The sequence below is a fragment of the Callithrix jacchus genome, chromosome 7, assembly GCF_049354715.1.
Source record: "Callithrix jacchus isolate 240 chromosome 7, calJac240_pri, whole genome shotgun sequence".
In the NCBI taxonomy this organism is placed as follows: Eukaryota; Metazoa; Chordata; class Mammalia; order Primates; family Cebidae; genus Callithrix; species Callithrix jacchus.
In genome coordinates, this window is record NC_133508.1 from 63,058,328 (window position 1) to 63,079,008 (window position 20,681).

The 20,681-nt window shown below is 46.6% G+C and overlaps 1 protein-coding gene across 2 annotated transcripts; it reads left to right on the plus strand.

Moving 5' to 3' along the window:
• Positions 1-324: 324 nt before the first annotated feature.
• Positions 325-15,873, plus strand: LIN28A (lin-28 RNA binding posttranscriptional regulator A). 2 transcript variants are annotated; one of them, XM_078330819.1, is made up of 4 exons: positions 325-932; positions 1,177-1,373; positions 14,287-14,471; positions 15,487-15,838. In XM_078330819.1, the coding sequence occupies exons 1-4, from the start codon at positions 908-910 to the stop codon at positions 15,701-15,703; spliced, it is 624 nt and encodes a 207-aa protein (XP_078186945.1). In that variant the 5' UTR covers positions 325-907; the 3' UTR covers positions 15,704-15,838. The 2 variants fall into 2 exon arrangements, with proteins under 2 accessions (XP_078186945.1, XP_078186944.1); XM_078330818.1 differs by having other exon boundaries at positions 401-713; positions 15,487-15,873.
• The last annotated feature ends 4,808 nt before the right edge of the window (positions 15,874-20,681 follow it).

Genomic DNA, 20,681 nt, shown 5'->3' on the forward strand with positions numbered 1-20,681 from the left:
AGGGTCAGCTCAGAGGCCTGAGGGGGAAGAGGGGGGAGGGGCGCTCAAGGGCTGGGGGAGGGGGAGGGCCCATCCATTTCTCCCTTGACAGGTGGTTTGTGTTTCTGATTGGCCAGCGCCGCCAAGCTCACACCTCCCTCCCCCAACTCTCTGGAATGTATAATTATCTGCGCGGGGGGTGGGGGTGGTGTGTGAGTGTGTGTGGGAGCAGTCACGTGGTTTTAAAACTACCCCCCCACCAGGTCCCCCACCTGTATTTGCTTTGGGGACCCCTATTGAGTCCTAAGTGCAGGATCCCAAATTCCGGGGTACTCAAGACTTCTAGGACAGACATCCCCATCTCCAGATGTGTGTGTGGGGAGGGGGTGTCAAACCTCAAGGTTCTGAGAAGGGACACCCCAGAGGTGTCAGAGACCCGAGCGGTGGGGGAGGGCCGGAGCTGGAGCTGGAGGGAAAGGGAGGGGAGAGGAGAGAGAGGGGAGGGGAGGGGGCTGCCCGCGGGGGGTTGGGTCATTGTCTTTTAGAATTTGGGAGCCTTTGAAAAGCCGTGGGCCCTCCCACCGCTATTGTGCGGGGGAAGATGTAGCAGCCTCTTCTCCGAACCACCCCTTTGCCTTCGGACTTCTCTGGGGCCAGCAGCCGCCCGACTAGGGGCCCGGGGCCACGGGCTCAGCCGACTACCATGGGCTCCGTGTCCAACCAACAGTTTGCAGGTTCGAGCTCGGGACTTAGCGGGGACACCTTAGGATCCAGGGGCGGCCAGGAGCCACGTAGAAGGGAGGTGGGAAAGTGACCCCTAGGCTGCTCAAAGGACCCCAAGACGGTGCGGCCTCCTGCTTCATGGGGCCATCTCTGGAGGAAGGAACCTTGGTGTCCCAGTGGCGTGCGCGCCAGACTACGTGGGTGGATGGAGAAGAGAGGCCTGTCCCGCCGTGAGTCGCCGGGAAACGCGTTATGGGAAGAGGAGCAAAACTTTGGGGCACCACTGTCCCGTTGTACGCTAGGGGAGCGCGGGAGGCGACCGGGACAGGTTTCTTCTCTTCCGTTGCTTGGTAGCTTCCCCCTCCTGGCTCTCCACTTATGGGGCTGGACACTCGGGTCTCCCTGCCCGGGGCCCGAGACGGCCCTCCGATTCCGTGCCCCCCTAGCTGAGTGCCGGGACCTCCCTATCTCCAGGTGGCTGCGCCAAGGCGGCAGAAGAGGCGCCGGAGGAGGCGCCGGAGGATGCGGCCCGGGCGGCGGACGAGCCTCAGCTGCTGCACGGTGCAGGCATCTGCAAGTGGTTCAACGTGCGCATGGGGTTCGGCTTCCTGTCCATGACCGCCCGCGCCGGGGTCGCGCTCGACCCCCCAGTGGACGTCTTTGTGCACCAGGTGAGACTGATTCCGGTAACTGCCCGGGGAAGGGCATCTAGGCGCTCATGTCCATGGGTGGGCGCCGGGTTTGCTGTTGTTTTGAGGGCCATCAAGAGCCCTCGTTGTGCGTCCCTGTCTTTGCCTGGGCACCCCAATTCTGAGTCCCTGTTAACTATCTCGGGGGAAGTAGTGGGAGGCAGCACCAATTATCAGCACCCCCGCCCCCTTCCGGGAACCCCTCCGGCTTACCACGTGTCTATTACCTCTTTCCCCTGGGAAGGGGCAGGGGGCAGGGAGGTGACCCCATGTGGCAGAAACTAAGGTTGTATTGTGCTTGCCGGTGGGGGGAGGGCGAGCAGGCCGACCAGAGAAGCACACGCCGGGCCTGAGCCTGGCGCCCAGCGCCTCCAACGTCTGAATGGAGCTCAGAGGGCGGGAGAGTGAGAGCAACTGGCTACTGGACCCAAGAAGGCGTAAAGCCGAGAAGTCCGCCTCGCCCCCTTTTCAATGCAGACCTCACCCGACTGGTCACTGAAAACTGGGTTTGGCAGATCCCTAAAGGATCCATTTGGGGGATTGAAAGCTCAGGACTGGGGTCTTGCTGTCCAGTTCCCATGAGGAAGGAAAACCCAAGGCCTTCCTTACGTTCCTGGGCCAGGCTGGGAGGGAAGTGGGTAGGTCGCAACCCCAAGTTCTCAGTTAAAGCAGGGCAGCGCGGTAGGGGGTGAAATTCAGTGTCGCAGGGCAGGGGGTGGAGGGAGGCTGGCCTCTGGACCTATTCTCCCCTTGGCATTTATGGCCCCAGACAGCCATTGATTGCTGTCTTAACATTCCTGGCCTCAAACAAGGAACCAGAGACTTCAGGTCTCCCTCCTCCCAGGCTTCCCCTTCCTGAATATCTTAGAGTCATTCCGGTGGTCCTAAGGCACCAGCTACCCATAAAGACCATGGGAAGGAAGTTGCTTGCTGCCTGTGGGCCTTCCATCTTTGGAGGTTTGGGGCTGGATCTGGAAAGAAGAAATTGCTAATCCCAGATCCTGTAGGTTGACACCCAGGCCGGGCAGGGAGGGGTTACTTCAGGGAGGTTGGCTTTAGGAGGTGTGGGGGAGGGGAAAGGAGGATGTGGGGATTAAGGGTTGGAGCCTAAGGGATGGCATTCTAGGGGGGAGGGGTGGGGAAGGGAGATGCTGGGTGGACTGGTTGGAGGCAGCAGCGAAGTCTTTGAGCGTAGCCTTGAGTGAGGAGCAAATAAGGGAGATGGAGGATGCAGGGAGATGGGGAGCCGCCACTTGCTCTTGGGGCCATGGGGTCAGTGGGCTACTCAAACATCTGCCAAGAGGACCTGCAGCAGGATACTTAGCTGCCTCCTTGCAGCACCCTGATCCCCCAACCCCCTATTAGACAGCAAGTTTCCCACTGGTGGCTTTTCTCCCTTCCTTGTCTCATTTACATATGTGAATGATAACCCACAGGAAGTAATTGTGGGAGAAAGAAGGGAATTGGCCTCTTTAGATCTATTAAATCACTTTATTACAGGAACCAGCTTTGAATGGCCCTCCTCAGCAGGGTAGCAAGCTTCCCCCACTCTCCCATTTATCTGATCACAAAGAGATTAAAATCTTTCCTGGTCTGGGGACTGGACAGCTCCCCCAACTTTGAGAGGCTGGAATAAAAGAGTCAGATCCGACGTTTTCTCGTCTCCCATCCAAAGCCTGCCCGATAGGGAGGGGCTGAGGGGAATGTATTCCCTCATCTTCTGGGGCTCCTTGGTGATATACATACCCCAAGGAAGGTCTTTTCTTTTTTCTTTTCTTTCTTTTTTTCTGAGCAAATGGGGACTTGGGCCTCAGCAGGCTTCACCTTAGGATCTAGAGCAATCGGGAAACTGTTGGGTGGCATAGAGCAGGCTTTGAGTCTACAATATGCTGGGTCAGATGTACTGACTGGCTTGGAAATACTCTGGATTTTAGGGTCTTGGAGCATCCGGGAACCCACAGTTGAGTATATTATCAAGAGAGAGCTGAGCTGGGAGAGAATGTAGAATTTGTAACCCCCAGCTCTTCCCATTCTACTCATAAAGCACGATGATGGGTGGAAATTCCCTGAGCCTTTACCTAGTAGCTCTGATAATGGTGGCATGCAGGGGAGGCTTAGTTCAATGGTCCTCCAACTCCACCTTAGAGGTAAGTTAGACTAGTGATTTTAGTCTTTGCACTTGAGAAATTAGAGATGACTCTCTGGAAATCTAAAGGTAAAGGAGTTTAGTATACACAGGATAAGTTGTTAACTGGGGGAGAAAAGTGTTCCCGAAGCAAAGAGTAAGAAATCTAACAAAACTTCCCATTCTTTGGCTACTGGGGTTGGGTGGGCTGGTGAGAAGGTAATTGTCCTAAGATAGTATCTACCAGAGGGAGGGGGTCAGGGAGCCCCTTTGCAAGTAAGGAGGAAGGGAGAAAGACAATTTAAAAACATTGCCTTTCCAAAGTTGGGATTATTAGAATCCCAACGCCCTGTTAACTAATGCTCTTATGCTCTCACCCAATTGGATATAATGCTGTAATATCCTCAAGTGTAGATGAGTGGGATAAAAAGCCCACACCCTAGCCAAAAACAAAACAACAACAAAACATAAAGCAAAGAGATTTCTCTAACAACGCCTTTCCTTAGGTATACATCTTTAGATCTAGAAATCTGCCTGTCTCTAGAGTTAGTGAAACAGATAGCAAGCCTTTCAATTAGGATTTCTTGACCTCAGCACTACTGACATGTTTTGAGCAGGATAGTTTGCTCTGGGGAGTCTGCCCTGTGCATTATGGGATGTACAGCAGTATTCCTGGCCTCTATCCACTAGAGGCCAGTTGCATCTCAGTTGTGACAACCGAAAACATCTCCGTACATTGTCAAATGTCCCCCTGGGAGTTAAAATCTCATCTCTGCTTGAGAAGCACAGTAGTTATACAGGAGCTGGAGCAAGAAAGCTAAACTGTCAACTATTTTCCTGAGATTCATCAAGGATTCAAAAATCTTCATTTGGGGCCATTTCAAGAGTTTTAAAGGCTTAAGTCCTGTTTCCTGTGGCTCAATTTTCAAACTCTCCAGACCTGTAGAAATTTGGAAATAGGAAAAATTCCGTGCTTTCCCATTGCTCCCTAGGACCCAGATATGTCTAAATTGGCTTTCTAGCTAAAATGCTACATTAGAAGACTTGGAGTTAAAAGAAAAGCCCAAATTTGACCAAGGGACCAAGTTGGGTTAGGAGAAAACAATACCTAGACAAACTGCTGAAACTGCCCTGAAGCCACGTGGCCTGCTTTTTCTGAAAGCCATGAGTGAGGAGGTAGGAAGAGCAACCTTATTCAGGGTCTAGGTTAAGACGGCTGGGTTTGGCGGTGGGGGTTGCGGGGCCGGATGGCAGAATAGACAGGGATCTCCTCCTGATTTGTGACACTGCACCTCTGATTACTCAATGCATGTCTAGTTATTGATGTACTGTTCTTATACCCTTCTCTATGTAACCCATAAGCTCTTTGCAGAGAAGAACTTAGCTGCCTGGTTAATTTTCTAGTATGCACTTGGTGGGCTGAAGGAATGCATTAAAAAAGGAGCATCTTGAGGAACCTCGTGAATTAGAAGTACACTTAGCAGTCTGGGGGTCCATGTCAGCAGAGGTCTTTGTCCAGAGAAAAAAGCTATAGAGATGGAGCGGTGTTAACTGCAGCTGCTTGCTTCCTGGGCTGGCTAGAATATGGCCTGGACACAACATAGCACTATGAAAGTTTGTGGATTGAATGTCGGTAGATCACAACTCTGAGCTCAGAGAGGATCCTCTTGTTTTTGTTGATAGATTGGAAGCCACAGATTTAGTGGCCATCCCTGAGTTATTTCTGTCTTAATAGGAAAAGACCGCTTAAAAATAAACTGACTTGATTTTTCAGAAAGTTGGTAGAGAGGTAGGAAGGTTAATGAAGACATTGTGGAATCTTCTGGGATTCTCCTCTTTCCGAGACATGCTTCTAAATAATGTCTTAAGTAAAGGCCATGCTGCCATCCTGAACAAAGCTTCAAATATGGAAATTTTCTACCCCATGGTTGTTGACACTGCTGCTTGCCTTATACGTGCTTTTCACTGACATTCACCGAGGCCACTTAGTTTCTTGAACATTTCTAATCAAACAATCATACTCTACCTTAATTCTTGTTTTTTGGATTAACTACCCTAAGTAAAATTACTCCCCCGTCTTCCTGCAGGTATGAATAGCAACCACTGGCCATAAACACAGAGTCAGTCTGGGAGGTCAAAGGAGTTGGGGGAGAATACATAGTTGATACAGACTTATTTAACATGATCTCAGCGTGGAGTTATTTAATTTAGACATGAAACTAAAATCCAGGGTGAGTACTTGGTTTTTCTAAGCAGTAGAATATAAGAACTGAGTTTCTGGCCTAAAACTCTAGGAACCCTTCATTCTTATCCTTGTTTGAGCAGGTGGTTGGGTGGGGGCAGACTGGGACGAGGAGGACAAGATGACTGTCCTAAGGAGCTGTGGAGATAAATCTGCCTGAACACTTGCGTTCACAGCGCAGAACCAGGTAGCTACTCAATCCCTCCTGATCTAGGCTACGTCTGGCTTGCCTCTGGGCAGACAGGCTGAGCAGCGCCATCTGGTGGAGAACTCCACGCAAGTGCTAGAGGGCCTGGCTGTGGCTGAGCAGAGGAGATCAGAGGGATTGGCTGCCTGCAGCCTTCCGTTCTGGACACCCCTTTCACCACCCTCCTTGACACACACACCAACCAATCAATAACTGCTCTGGGAGAACCGGTTGGTTTCCTAACCCTTAGCAAATCTTACCTCCAGGAATAAAGTTAAGATAGAGCTGTGATACCACAGGACCGAGTCATTAAAATTACTTTCATCTGCTCCTTTTTAAAACGTGGCTACTAGAAAGTTTTCTTTCCTTTTTTGTTTTTCAGATGGAGTTTCACTCTTGCTGCCCAGGCTGGAGTGCAATGGTGCGATCTCAGCTCACCACAACCTCCACCTCCCGGGTTCAAGTGATTCTCCCTCAGCCTCCCAAGTAGCTGGGATTACAGGCATGCGCCACCACGCCCAGCTAATTTTGTATTTTTAGTAGAGATGGGGTTTCTCCAAGTTGATCAGGCTGGTCTGAAACTCCCAACCTCAGGTGATCTGCCACCTCTGCCTCCCCAAAGTGCTGGGATTACAGGCGTGAGCCACCACACCTGGCTGAAAGTTTTCAATTATGTATGTGACTTGTATCATATCCGATTGCACTAGCGAGTTAGGCTAGCTGCACTCAGCTCAGCTCTTGCCTCTTATGGCGACTTTAACCAAGGTGCTTATTAACCCCTCTGCCTCCATGTCCTCAAGCTGTAACATGAGGGTCTTCATAACACCCTACTGCACAGGTTTGATATGAAGGTTAAATGAGTTACAACAAGTATAGTGGTTAAAACACCACTTAGCCCACAGTAAGCATCAATTAGTAACAGTTATTTTGGATAGTACTTGGACTGTTCAACAAATGTCTGTGCAAGCTAGGAACTTGAATTGAGGTAGAGACCTGCATTATATAATCTTGAACTAGAATGGCCTTGGAAGAAGAGCTGGAATGGCCTCTCGCAGAAGAGCCAAGAACCCCAGCTTTAATCCACACGACTGTAGCAAGTACCTTGAAATTCTGACTCTGTTGCCACTTAGGTAGAAAGAGGGACACTTAGGTTCTCATGTGGGTATTGTCCTGTTTCTTTTTGTTGTTGTTGTTTTTCATACTTTTTTTTTTCTTTTGTAATGATTTTTTTTTCAACTCTACATTTCCTAAGTGACCACTTAGGCTTATTTTGTCTCTAAACTTGTAAAGGCATAAATTGAAGCTGGGACGAGGTACTTGATGTGAGTTGGATAGGGCAGGGCAGGCAGTTACTGAGGTATTAAGAAGGGATCAGAAGGCCTAAGTACTTTTAACTGGAGAGATTCCTTCCCTGCCATCAAAAAAAGAAAAAGAAATGTCTTCTGTTGTCTGATGCCACATTCCCCAACACAGTAGGCCCATGTAGGCTGCGCAGTACGAACTTGAAGAGATTGGGAAAGGATGGTGTGAGTTGTGCCTCCTCTCCCCCTCCCCTTTAAAGTAATTTATCTGAATCAATAATTCAGGATTAGACTGAAGAGACCCAAAGGGAGGGGGTCCTGTTTGATTCTATCCATGAAGTGGGCGGTGAGCAACCCAGAGAAGGGACGATGACCACTGATGGTGACTTTGGCAAGACTGCCTGGAGAAGGAAGGAGTTTCTATATCTAGTCTCTCACTGACCATAACCCCAACAAGGAGAGGAAGGAACTGTTGAATGTAGGGAGGAGGGAGAGGGGGATGCAAGAGGGATCTGCGCCTTGGAACTCCAGGAATCTGACCACCAGAACCAGCCAGTGTCAACTCTTTGTTTCCTGGGGCTGGGCTCTATTGGGGGAGCTCAGGCCATGCCCCTCCCCCTAAGGTCTTTTCTTTTCCGAGGGGATGGGGAGAGGGGAGGGGCCCTGCTTTGTGTGTGGTTGGGGGTGGAGTGGGGGTGGTACAAGAATTTCAGGCCCTTTTCAGATGCAGGCTCTTGGAGGCTGGCTCTGTGGGGCGGCTCGCTGATTACCTATCTGATAAGAGAGGAATTCAAACTATGTGTTTTAGAAGGGGGCGGGAGAGGGGGGCAGGGAGCCACCCCTGGAGTCCACCAGTTTAAATCTTGGTGCCTGCAGGGGTGGGGGTTTACTCTGTAAAAGTCTTAAAACAGACCTCAGATCCTCCAGTGATGGAGTGAGTGACCTGAGAGGACTAGTCAGTTTCTTGTTGCGTGTCCCATTTATATTATCCTCCTCTTCTCAAAATAAGCCTATGAGGTGTCCATAGAGGAGGGTGTTACTCATCAGTAAACTGGGGCTCAGAGAGGGGATATTCTGAGTTTCCACAGCTAGTTAGGATAAAACCAGATGCTCAGCACTTAGTTCTCTCTGTTAACCGGCCCCATCCCGTCTGAAGAGGTTGATAATTGCCACTCCCTGAGGATTTATGTGTGGCAGGCAAAGTGCTAACTACTTTCCATGCATAAAACCTCATAGCACTACCATAAAATTAGTATTTACTCCATTTTATAGATGATTAAAGAAAGGAGGGAACAGGCTCTCATACTCAATCAACCCTTGTTCTTAACCACTTACCTGCTGAATTACAGCTAGAACTAGGAGCCTCCCAGCCTAAAGTTGAAATTGCCTGGGTCAAGAAGGCTCTTGGTCTGGCTTTTCTAGGACCTCCCGACTCACCCACTAATTTCATCTGTTGTCCCACCCAGCTCAATAAGAAATAAGTCAAATCTAACTTAAATTTACATTTTTTGAGATGAGGTGTTGCTCGGTCACCCAGGCAGTAGTAAAGTGATGCCATCTCAGCTTACTACAACCTCTGCCTTCTGGATTCAACCGATCCTTCTTCCTCAGCCTCCCAGACAGCTAGAACCACAGGCACACACCACCAGTCTGAGCTAATTTTTGTCTATTTTGTAGACAGGTTTTTGCCATGTTGCCCAGGCTGGTCTCCCAACTCCTGAGCTCAAGCTCAGGATCCATCCGCCTCAGCCACCCAAATGGCTGGGATTACAGTTGTAAGCCTCCATGTCTGACCTTACAAATCTAACTTTAAACTGTACAACAGCGAGAAAGAAAGGCCCTTTTGCCTTTGCAGTATTTTCATTTCCTGCTTTAATGTTCTGCCCCTTCCCCACATTAAATTGGGGTTGGGTGGTCATGACATCCCTGGATGTTCCTGTGAGCATAAAACAAGTGCAAGGATCCCGTATGTTTGGAATATTTCTGTAGTGGGACAGCTACAAATAATAATACATGAAGTATTTACTGAACACTTGCTATTTCCACACCTGTATAATCTTCGCTAGAACCTGTTAGGTTGATAGTACTGTTTTCCCATTCTCTGAAGGATCTGAGGCCCAGAGGTGAGTGACTGACCAAGGTCACACAGCCAGTAATTGACAGAACCAGCATTACATGAGCCAGGATGTGTCTGGCTCCAAAGTGTATGGTCTTAACCAATCTAAAATGGAAGTTTATCTTTTGCAATACTGTCTTTTTTTTTTTTCTTTTGATACAGAGTTTCTTGTCCCCAGGCTAGAGTGCAGTGGTGTAATCTAGGTGCACTGCAGCCTTGACCTGAATTTTTTTTTAACCTGTAGCCGAGACTACAGGTACACACCACCACCACACCTGGCTAATTTTGTGATGCTGTAGAGATGGGGGAGGGGTGTCTCACTGTGTTGCTCAGGCTGGTCTCAAACTCCTGGGCTCGAGTGATCCTCCAGCCTTAGCTTCCCAAAGTGGTTCACAGGCATGAACCACCTCTCCCAGCCTGCAATATCATCTTAATACAAAAAATTACCCAGGCATGGCAGCTCACACCTGTAATCCCAAACTTTGGGAGGCTGAGGCGGGCAGATCATGAGGTCAGGAGCTCAAGACCAGCCCGTCCAATATGATGAAACTTCATCTCTACTAAAAATACAAAAATTAGCCGGGCGTGGTGGCAGGCACCTGTAATCCTAGCTACTGGGGAGGCTGAAGCAGAAGAATTGCTTGAACCCAGGAGGTGGAGGTTGCAGTGAGGCAAGATGGCACCACTGCACTCCAGCCTGGGTGACAGAGCGAGACCCTGTCTCAAAATGACAACAACAAAACACGAAAAATGTAAGTGATTGAGTAATCTGTGGTTCCCATCTTGCTGAAGAACATGTTTTATCTCAGTTCCAGTTTGGAATACTCCCCCTAAGCCACCAGCATAAAATACTAATGCTACTTACCGACCTTCCCTTGAGCCAGGACTAGGTAAGCGCACAGTGATCCCTTTTGCTCCTCCATTTTCTATGATGACTACACTTTGTTGACATATTTGACACACTGTTGTTTTACTATAATAGATGAAACTAATAAAGTCTATTCTGGGATCTGAAATGCTGTCACCTCCACTAATGTCAAGTTGGTGGTGCAGTAAGTGACATGATAGAATGAGCACTGAACTTTAAATCAGGAAGTCTGGGTTCATCTGACCCTGGCTTTGCTGCAGAACTAGCTGTATGAATAACTTCTTTTTTTCTTTTTCTTGGTGGCTGCTGGCTGTTTGCTAACTGCTTCATAAGCATCGGTGTTCTTAAATTTTGGTATAACCATGCAGTGTTCTAATGGGATTATTCCATACATATTGTTCTAGCTCTTTTTTCCTTCTTTAACAATATTATTTGGTTGTCTTTGTCAGCTGAATGATTAAAAATCTGCCTCTTGGTTCATTAATTCATTCAAAATGTGCTAGGCATGATTTCAGGTACCAGAGACTTTACATTGTTTTTAATGGCTGCATGGTGTTCATTATTATGAATGTACCATATTTATTCAACCATTTCCCTTCAAATAAACTAGATTATTTCCTTTTTTTTTTTTTTGTATGGTTTGAGACAGAGTCTTGCACTGTCACCAGGCTGTAGTGCAGTGGCGCAATCTCAGTTTACTGCAACCTCTCTCATGGGTTCAAGTGATTCTTCTGCCTCAGCTTCCTGAGGAGCTGGGATTATAGGTGTGTACCACCACGCCCAGCTAATTTTTGTATTTTTAGTAGAAATGGTGTTTCACCATGTTGGCTAGGATGGTCTTGATCCCTTGACCTCGTGATCTGCCCACCTCGGCCTCCCAGAATGCTGGGATTATAGGCATGAGCCACTGCACCCAGCCTATTTCCTTTTTTTGAATCTCATTATGTCATCAGGCTGTGGGGTGCAGTGGTGCAATCCTGGCTCACTGCAACCTCCTCCTCCTGGGTTCAAGCGATTCTCCTGCCTCAACCTCTGGAGTAGCTGGGATTCTAGGTGTGCGCCACCACACCCAGCTAATTTTTGTATTTTTAGTAGAGACATGGTTTTACCATGTTGGTCAAGCTGGTCTGAAACTCCTGACCTTGTGATCCATCCACCTGCCTCAGCCTCCCAGAGTGCTGGGATTACAGGCATGAGCCACCTGGCCTGGCCCCTCCATTTTTTTTTTTTTAACTAACAATGAGATACTGAGTATATGTGTGGTGCTAAGACTTCCTTCTTATATCCACTTATGTTGTGTAGTTCTTTTTTCTTACTGATTTATGGTATGTTTTTATAGTTTTATTAGTCTGATTATCCACCTTAAATTTTTAGTATTTTTCTGAACAATGAGGTGTTTAAATCCTCTGAAATGTATTTTGCATATGTATCATACAAAGTGTATAGGAATCTGCCTTCCTTTCCAAATGGATTTAATTTTTATAGCAGCATTTATTGAATTATTTTCCTTACCTATTGATTTCTCCATATATCCTCATATCTCTCTCTGTGATTTTCCATTTTAATCCCCTGATCCATCTGCTTGGGTTATACTGTCTTTCAGTAACATTATCTTGATATAATTTCAAACTTTAAAAAGGGTGCAAGAACAATACCCAACACTCCCACATAATCTTTACCCACATTCTTAACATTTTGTTCCATTTGCTTTGTCACTCTCTATCTTGGTGCAGATAGTTTTATTCTTTTTTTTTAACCATATGGTATAGACAGTAAGCACTTTTATTTCTAAATATTTCAGTGTGTATTTCCTAAGAATGGGAATATTGATCTTTTTTTTTGTTTTTGAGACAGGGTCTCACTCTGTCACCCAGCCTGGAGCACAGTGGTGTTATCTCTACTCACTGTAACCTCTGCTTCCTGGGCTCAAGGGATCCTCCCACCTCAGCATCCCCAGTAGCTGTGACTACAGGTATGCACCACCATGCCTGGCTAATTTTTGTATTATTTTGTCGAGACAGGTTTTTGCCATGTTGCCCAAGCTGGTCTTGAACTCCTGGGCTCAAGCAATCCACCCACCTTGGCCTCCCAAAGTGCTGGGGATTACACACGTGAGCCACTGTGCCTGGCTGGGAATGTTAATCTTACATAATTTCAGTACAGTAATCATAATCAGGAAATTAAACACTGATACGTTTATCTATATACTATATGCAGATTTTGTCAGTTGTCCTATATTTTTTCCTGTTTCAAAATCTAATCTGGAATCTTGGATTGCATTGAACTGTTCAGTTCTTCAGGCTGTCTTTTTATGACCTTGACATTTTTAAAATCCTGTTTTATAGGAATGTCCCTTGATTTGGGTTTGTCTGATGTTCCCTCAAGGTTAGATTCAGGATGTGTTGGGTTTTTCTTTTTTTTTTTTAGACGGAGTTTCGCTCTTGTTACCCAGGCTGGAGTGCAATGGAGCGATCTTGGCTCACCGCAACCTCTGCCTCCTGGGTTCAGGCAATTCTTCTGCCTCAGCCTCCTGAGTAGCTGGGATTACAGGCACGCGCCACCATGCCCAGCGAATTTTTTGTATTTTTAGTAGAGACGGGGTTTCACCATGTTGACCAGGATGGTCTCGATCTCTTGACCTTGTGATCCACCCGCCTCGGCTTCCCAAGGTGCTGGGATTACAGGCTTGAGCCACCGCGCCCGGCAGGATGTGCATTTTTAAAGTCATGTGTCCTTAGTGAGGAGATACATGTGTCCCACTGTAGGCAAAGCTAAACTCAAAGAAATTGACTAGGGTATTATCTACCAGTTTTCTCTACTGTAAACTTGCTGTTTTTCCCTTTATAGTTGCTAATCTGCTAATTATATCCAATTTAAAGTAAATTGTAGTATCTGGTATTCTTGGCACTTTATATTTTCCCATAGCCTTTAGAATCACTGAATCATCCAATCCAAGATGATGGTATATTTTTTATTTTTTTCTTTAATATAATTTGAGCTTTTTCCTCATATAGGCTTTTTACCTTGTTAAATATATTCTCAGGGTTTTGATGTTTTTGTTTGTTTCTGAGACAGGGTCTTACTCTGTCACCCAGGCTGGAGTGCAGTGACATAATCTTGACTCACTACAACCTCCAGCCCCTGGGCTCAAGCGATCTTCCCCCCTCCGCTAGGATTACAGGGGTGAGCCACCATGCCTGCCCTCTCCACCCTCTTGTTGTTGGAGACAGAGGCTCACTCTGTCACTCAGGCAGTGGTATAAGTATTCTACTTACTTGGTCTTTTGATGATGGTATTAATACTAAGGGAGGCATTACGTGAAAAATAAATGTTTCAGTGCATTATAGCATGATATTTTATTTTTCTTTTATTTTGAGATGAAGTCTCACTCTGTCACCCAGGCTGGGAGTGCAAAGGCGCCATCACAGTTCACGGCTCACTGCAATCTCTATAGCATGACACTTTAAATTTTGTAACTTTATATTTGTTGATTTCTTATAAATGCTTATATTTAGAAATTTTTCTCTCTTTTTTGAAACAGTCTCGCTCTGTCACCCAGGCTGGAGTGCAATAGTGTGATTTCGGTTCACTGCAACATCCACTTCCTGGGTTCAAGCAATTCTCCTGCCTCAGCTTCCCAAGTAGCTAGGATTACAGGCGCCACCACCATGCCCAGCTAATTTTCTGTATTTTTAGTAGAGATGGAGTTTCACCATGTTGGCCAGGCTGGTCTCGAACTCCTGACCTCAGGCGATCCACTCACCTATGCCTCCCAAAGTGCTGGGATTACAGGCATGAGCCCTCATTCTGTTTTATTAAGAACTTTAAATCTGAATAGCTACAAAGTGGTATCTGCTTATATAATTATGATTTTTGTTAATGTACTAGTAGACTTCTGTAGTTCTTAATCATGGTGACTCTTTGAGTCAGTTTCCTTACCAGTAAAATAGGAATACCATCACATTTAATCTTCCTACCTTACAGGAATAAGTGTGTTCCTTGTCTTTTGGTGTAATAAAGGAAACTGTTAAAATTTTCTTCATTTCCCTTCACCAGAGTAAGCTGCACATGGAGGGCTTCCGGAGCTTGAAGGAAGGTGAGGCCGTGGAGTTCACCTTTAAGAAGTCAGCCAAGGGTCTGGAATCCATCCGTGTCACTGGACCTGGTGGGGTGTTCTGTATTGGGAGTGAGAGGCGGCCAAAGGGGAAGAACATGCAGAAGCGCAGATCAAAAGGAGACAGGTATGGATTGGAAGGCAGCTTATATAGTTTGCTAGGGGCATCCCCTATCTCTCAATCCTGCCACTTTTTGGGTCTCATTGCCAGAGTCGAAGGGAAGCCTGTGGTTCCTGGCAGCATCTAGGTGACTGAGTCTCTGCAATAGGTGGGAGCAAGGGCAGCAGGTGAGGATGGCACTGGGGGTAACTTAGTGCTTCCACTTGGGACAATTAACTTTGCTCTCGCCTCAATTGTTTTTTTTTGTTTTGAGATGGAGTCTCACACTGTTGCTCAGGCTGGAGTGCAGTGGCCTGATCTCAGCTCACTGCAACCTCCACTTCCTGGGTTCAAGCAATTCTCTGCCTCAGCCTCCCGAATAGCTGGAATTACAGGCACCCGCCACCAATGCCTGGCTAATTTTTGTATTTTTAGTAGAGACGGGGTTTTACCACCTTGGCCAGGCTGGTCTTGAACTCCTGACCTCGTGATCCACTTGCCTCAGCCTCCCAAAGTGCTGGGATTATAGGCATAAGCCACTGCGCCCAGCTCTAGCCTCAATTGTTAAGTGAAGGCAGTGATACTAACCTCATAGGATGGTTTTAAGATTAATGGAGACCATGGATTTGCAAATGATGGGACAAGATAGCATTAGTTTTATCTGTTCCTTTTTTATAAGGTCTGCAAATCGCTGTTTCCTTAATCTTGCTTGGCCTTAAAGCACCTTAGCTCTGCACAGATACTATAACTTGGCTTCTTTAATTTCTCCTATATTAAGAGTATGGAAGAATCTCTCCTATCCCCCAAGTTTCAGTTCCCAGTTCGGGTCAGTAACTTCTAATTTCTGGTATCTTGGTATTTTCAAGTTGACATGAATCTGAAGAGCTCACCTAGACAATTAGATGTGGAAAGGACTTAAAGCTCGTAAGTGGGAAGGGAAGTAAGTGACAAACCTGTACCAGAGCCCAGGTGTCCTCATTCATGGGAGGCATCTGGCCTCTTCTTGATCCTTTCTCTCACTTACTATCTTGCTTTGTACTAGGTGCTACAACTGTGGAGGTCTAGACCATCATGCCAAGGAATGCAAGCTGCCACCCCAGCCCAAGAAGTGCCACTTCTGCCAGAGCATCAGCCATATGGTAGCCTCATGTCCACTGAAGGCCCAGCAGGCCCCTAGCGCACAGGGAAAGCCAACATACTTTCGGGAGGAAGAAGAAGAAATCCACAGCCCTACCCTGCTCCCGGAGGCCCAGAATTGAGCCCCAGTGGGTGGGGGGCTATTCTTTGGCTATCAGGAAGTTTCGAGGAGCAGGCAGAGTGGAGAAAGTGGGAATAGGGTGTGTTGGGGCTAGTTGGCACTGCCATATATCTCAGGTTGGGGTTCACACCATCACCCTTTCTTCCCTCTAGGTTGGGGGAAAGGATGAGTCAAAGGAACTCCATCCATGCTCTGTCCAAATGCAAGTGAGGGTTCTGGGGGTGACCAGGAGGAGGGAATCACCCTACAACCTACACGCTTTATCTGAGGCTCCATCCCCAGAATTTCCAGCTTTTGAAAGTGGGCTGGATAGGGAAGTTGTTTTCCTTTTAAAGAAGAAGGTATAATAATAATTCCCATGCCAGAGTGAAATGATTAAGTATAAGACCAGATTCATGGAGCCAAGCCACTACATTCTGTGGAAGCGAATCTCTCAGGAATAAGGCAGTTTTTTTTTTTTCCACATCTTATATCCTCATGCCCATTTTTGGGATAGGGTGCTGGCAACTGTCCCAAGCAATGGGTAGTGATGATGGCAAAAAGGGTGCTTGGGGAACAGTTGCAGACCTGCTACTCCTACACTCACCCCGCCCCATTCTGGGTCAATGTGATTTTATTTATTTGCTCCCTTGGATACTGCACCTTGGGTCCCACTTTCTCCAGGATGCCAACTGCACTAGCTTTGTGCGAATGACGTATCTTGTGCATTTTAACTTTTTTTTTCCTTAATATAAATATTCTGGTTTTGTATTTTTGTATATTTTAATCTAAGGCCCTCATTTCCTGCACTGTGTTCTCAGGTACATGAGCAATCTCAGGGATAAGTCGGCAGCAGCTCCAGGTCTGCACAGCAGGAATACTTTTTGTTGTTTTTGCCACCGTGGAGAGCAACTATTTGGAGTGAACAGCCTATTGAACTACCTCATTTTTGCCAATGAGAGCTGGCTTTTCTGCCATAGTGTCCTCTTGAAACCCCCTCTGCCTTGAAAATGTTTTATGGGAGACTAGGTTTTAACTGGGTTGCCCCATGACTTGATTGCCTCCTACTGGAAGATTGGAAATTAGTCTAAACAGGAAATGGTGATGCAGAGAGGCTAGGAGAGGCTGGGCCAGGTGAAAGGCCCAGAGAGGAAGCCAAGATTAGGTGAGGGTTGTCTAATCCTAGAGCACAGGATGGGCTCTACATCCCAGATCCATATTTCACCAGATTAGACGAGGCCTACCATGCACAACAGGGTGTGTGTGTGTCATAAAACCAGAGTTGGTAAGGATAAGTTTTGAGACCAGTACCCCTGTACTTAATCCTGTGCTGTCAAGGGATGGCTATATGAAGTAGGGTCTAAAATCCTTAACCTGTCAAAATTCTTGGGTTCCAGGAAGACACATGAGCAGGGCTTTGTGGTGCCTGGGGCCGGTGTCCTGCCCTGCTGCAGTAGTGATTCCTAGTGTCACGGTGGCTAAAGGAGAAAAGGGGGTTTCGTTTACATGCTGTGAGATCACCGCAAACCTACCTCACTGTGTTGAAACGGGACAAATGCAATAGAACACATTGGGTGGTGTGTGTCTGATCCTGGGTTCTTGTCTCCCCTAAGTGCTGCCCCCCTCTAGTTATTGTATTTGTCTGGGCTTTGTAGGACTTCACTAATTTGGTGATTGCTAGGTGGCCTAGTTTGTGTAAATATAATGTATTGGTCTTTCTCCGTGTTCTTTGGGGTTTTGTTTACAAACTTCTTTTTGTATTGAGAGAAAAATAGCCAAAGCATCTTTGACAGAAGGTTCTGCACCAGGCAAAAAGATCTGAAACATTAGTTTGGGGGGCCCTCTTCTTAAAGTGGGGATCTTGAACCATCCTTTCTTTTGTATTCCTCTTTACCTATCAGACCACATCTTCTGTCCTAAAAATGTGTCTTCCACCGTGCCCTCTTTTCTGTTCACCCCCAAAAGAGAACCTACACACCCACACTCATACACATTTAATGCTTGGAGTGTCTCCACGAGTTTTAAACAATGTATGCAAAAATCCAGAAGAAGCTAGAAACCCTCCATTCCTTGTTCCAGCCTCCTGAATCAAGACCAATACATTTGTTTTGGTGCGCCACCATGTCTGGCCGAACATTTCTTGATGTATTCATGACAAACACTTAAGACACTGCTGTAGGCCAGGCGTGGTGCCTCATGCCTGTAATCCCAGTACTTTGGGCAGCTGAGGTGGGTGGATCATGAGGTCAGGAGTTCAAGACCATCCTGGCCCACACTGTGAAACCCCATCTCTACTAAAATGCAAAAAACTTAGCCAGGCATGGTGGTGTGTGCCTGTAATCCCGGCTACTCGGGAGACGGAGGCAGGGGAATCACTTGAAACTGGGAGATAGAGGTTGCAGTAAGTTGAGATCATGCCACTGCACTCCAGCCTGGGTGACAGAGCAAGACTCCATCTCAAAACAAAAACAAAAAAAGACACTGCTGTATTTTAGATGGATCAAACTTACTTAATTTTTAATCCTAAAGTAGATACAATTGGGGGCCTTCCATATAGAAAGTGGGCTCAGGAGGCCAAGAAAGGGAATATGAATGTATATCCAAGTCACTCAGAAACTTTTATGCAGGTGCTAGAAACTTATGTCAAAGTGGCCACAAGATTGTTTAATAGGAGACGAACGAATGTAACTCCATGTTTACTGCTAGAAACCAAAGCTTTGTGTAAAATCTTGAATTTATGGGAGGGAGGGTAGGAAAGCCTGTACCTGTCTGTTCTTTTCCTGATCCCTTTCCCTCATTCCTAAACTGCAGGAGATCGAGCCCCTTTGGGCTCTGGTGACCCCATCACTGGGGTGCGTTTATTTGATGGTTGATTTTGCTGTACTGGGTATTTCCTTTCCCATTTTCTAATCATTTATTAACACATGCTGACTCTTCCCTTCCCTTCTCCTTTCCCTGGAAAAATACAATGAATAAAGACTTATTGGTACTCAAACTGTCATCCCCTTGTCAGATGTTTTTTTGCCTTTCCCATGATTCCCACTTTCTTGGATTGGGACTCAGAAGTCACAGAAGAACCATTAAGTTTTTCTGTTCAGCCACTTCGTTAGGAATGAACCTTGAAAGTTCAGTTCTCTTAGCACCTCATTACAGTGGATTTTTTGTTTCTAGTTAAGGCCTCTTGTCCTTTCCTTGGAAGCTTCCACATTCAAGAGGGGATTAGGGGCTTGGCATGCATAAGAATGGGGTTGCCTGTGCCACTGGCTGGGATGAAAGGATGGGGCCATGGCTTGGGGCATGAGACCCTAATAATACTTTGTCCCCTACTACTCAAAGCCTTTTACAAATCTTAATTAACCCCTTGTAGCACCCCAAGGAGAGAAATGTGTTGAACTGGGGAAATTGAGGCCAGAGGAGAGTCACTGACTAGCTATAAATGCAACATTTTCTTAGAGCCAAAGTTTGTTAGCTTTTTGATGAACATTGAATTTTTTAATATATATATCACAAGTCATCAAGCAAGAACACTGAATTTTAAACATTATTCCCACTAAGGGAAGGAGGATTAAAAAAAAAAAAAAAAAAAAAAAAAAAAACCTTGATCTACAAATCAAGTATATTAACAAAGTACAGGGAAACCGGTTTAAATCCTCAGTCCTGACATCAGAGCAAGGGTAAGAAGTTTCATACATCCATTCCAGGGACTCTGGCTCCTTAATTGCATCAAAAGTCAAAGCTAACAGGAGAATCTCATGAAGAAGCAAACTACTAGTGGGCTTCGTTAAGTCGTCTTGCTGCAAAATGAAGTAACTTGGCCTGAAATTTACTCCCCAGGTTGCAAAGCCGGGCATGGTGGTGTGTGGAAGAATGGAAAAGCTCAATACTATTAATTTCTACTCATCTTTAGGGCTTTCTTTGATGATGTTGCTGTGTTAAAATAGCCCCTTTCATTAGAAAGAGTGGAAGACATCAATTAGACTACCAGTAAAACGTCTCTTCCTTGCCTCATTTCTTTAATAATGTAAGGTGAAATGCGACAAAAGGTTCTTATGACAATTGTTAATTTCTTTTCCACTCAAAACATTCAGATGGAAGTTGTATTATGCTTTGCAAGAAATATTGGTTGTATCAGAATCTGTTAAGAATTTTTTCCTACTTTTTCAATTTTGAGAAAACTGAACGAATTTCTTTTGTGAGCCTAAAATTCTTGTAACCCTTTTCTCGTAAATGTTCAGTACAGAGCCAATGCCCTTAGCTTTTCTGCCAGGGTTAATTTATGTTATTTTCGTTTTATGTGCTGCCAAAGCGAGTACCTTTCTGTTATTTTAGAAGTCATTCTTACGGCAGAGATCCTTCTAGCCATATCCCTTTCCCTTGAGTTCTTTGGGATGGGTCTCGGGAATCCACAAATCCTAAAATACGCGTGCCTCAAAATAGATTCATATTCTGCGCGTCTGTAAGACTGCGGCTGGGAACTTCTTCCCAAAGGATTAAATCCACTAAATAAAACACGAAACGTTAACAAAATAATTTTCAAGAGTATGTACTAGTGCTGTAATGAAGGCCGGTTCTGCGGCATTCCAAGGTAAGGACGCTGCCTTGCTCCGTTTCTGAGCAGTCCTAAGCTGCCTTCGAAGGCGAGAAACGCCTCGATTCTTGGCCCCTGACACATTTCCCTGGCGCATTTTCCAGAGGCCTCTCAAGCTGCGAGTCTACAGACCCCTCCGCTGACCACGCCGTGCTCAACCCGGCCTTCCCCAGCCTGTACCCTAGCACGTGGCCTGGAGCCCGGCCTCCCGCCCCGCTGAGTCACAGGAGCCTGGCTCTCACCCACACCCTCTTCCACGTCCCGCGGGACTGAGAACTGCAGACCCAAAACGCTCGCTGGGCCCTCCCCTCCTAGCCCGCAGGCACAGGCGCAAGGCAGGGCTCCACCCCTTGAGTGACGGAGGGGGCGTGCCCCAGCGCCCAAAGATGACGTGTTCTTCTGGCGCCACGTC

Excerpts from the sequence above, each read along its gene's own strand:
- LIN28A (XM_078330818.1), top strand. The coding sequence starts at position 683 with ATGGGCTCCGTGTCCAACCAACAGTTTGCAG. Across the intron at positions 1,374-14,286 it reads TGGACGTCTTTGTGCACCAG|AGTAAGCTGCACATGGAGGG; the intron begins GTGAGACTGATT and ends TCCCTTCACCAG. Across the intron at positions 14,472-15,486 it reads CGCAGATCAAAAGGAGACAG|GTGCTACAACTGTGGAGGTC; the intron begins GTATGGATTGGA and ends GCTTTGTACTAG.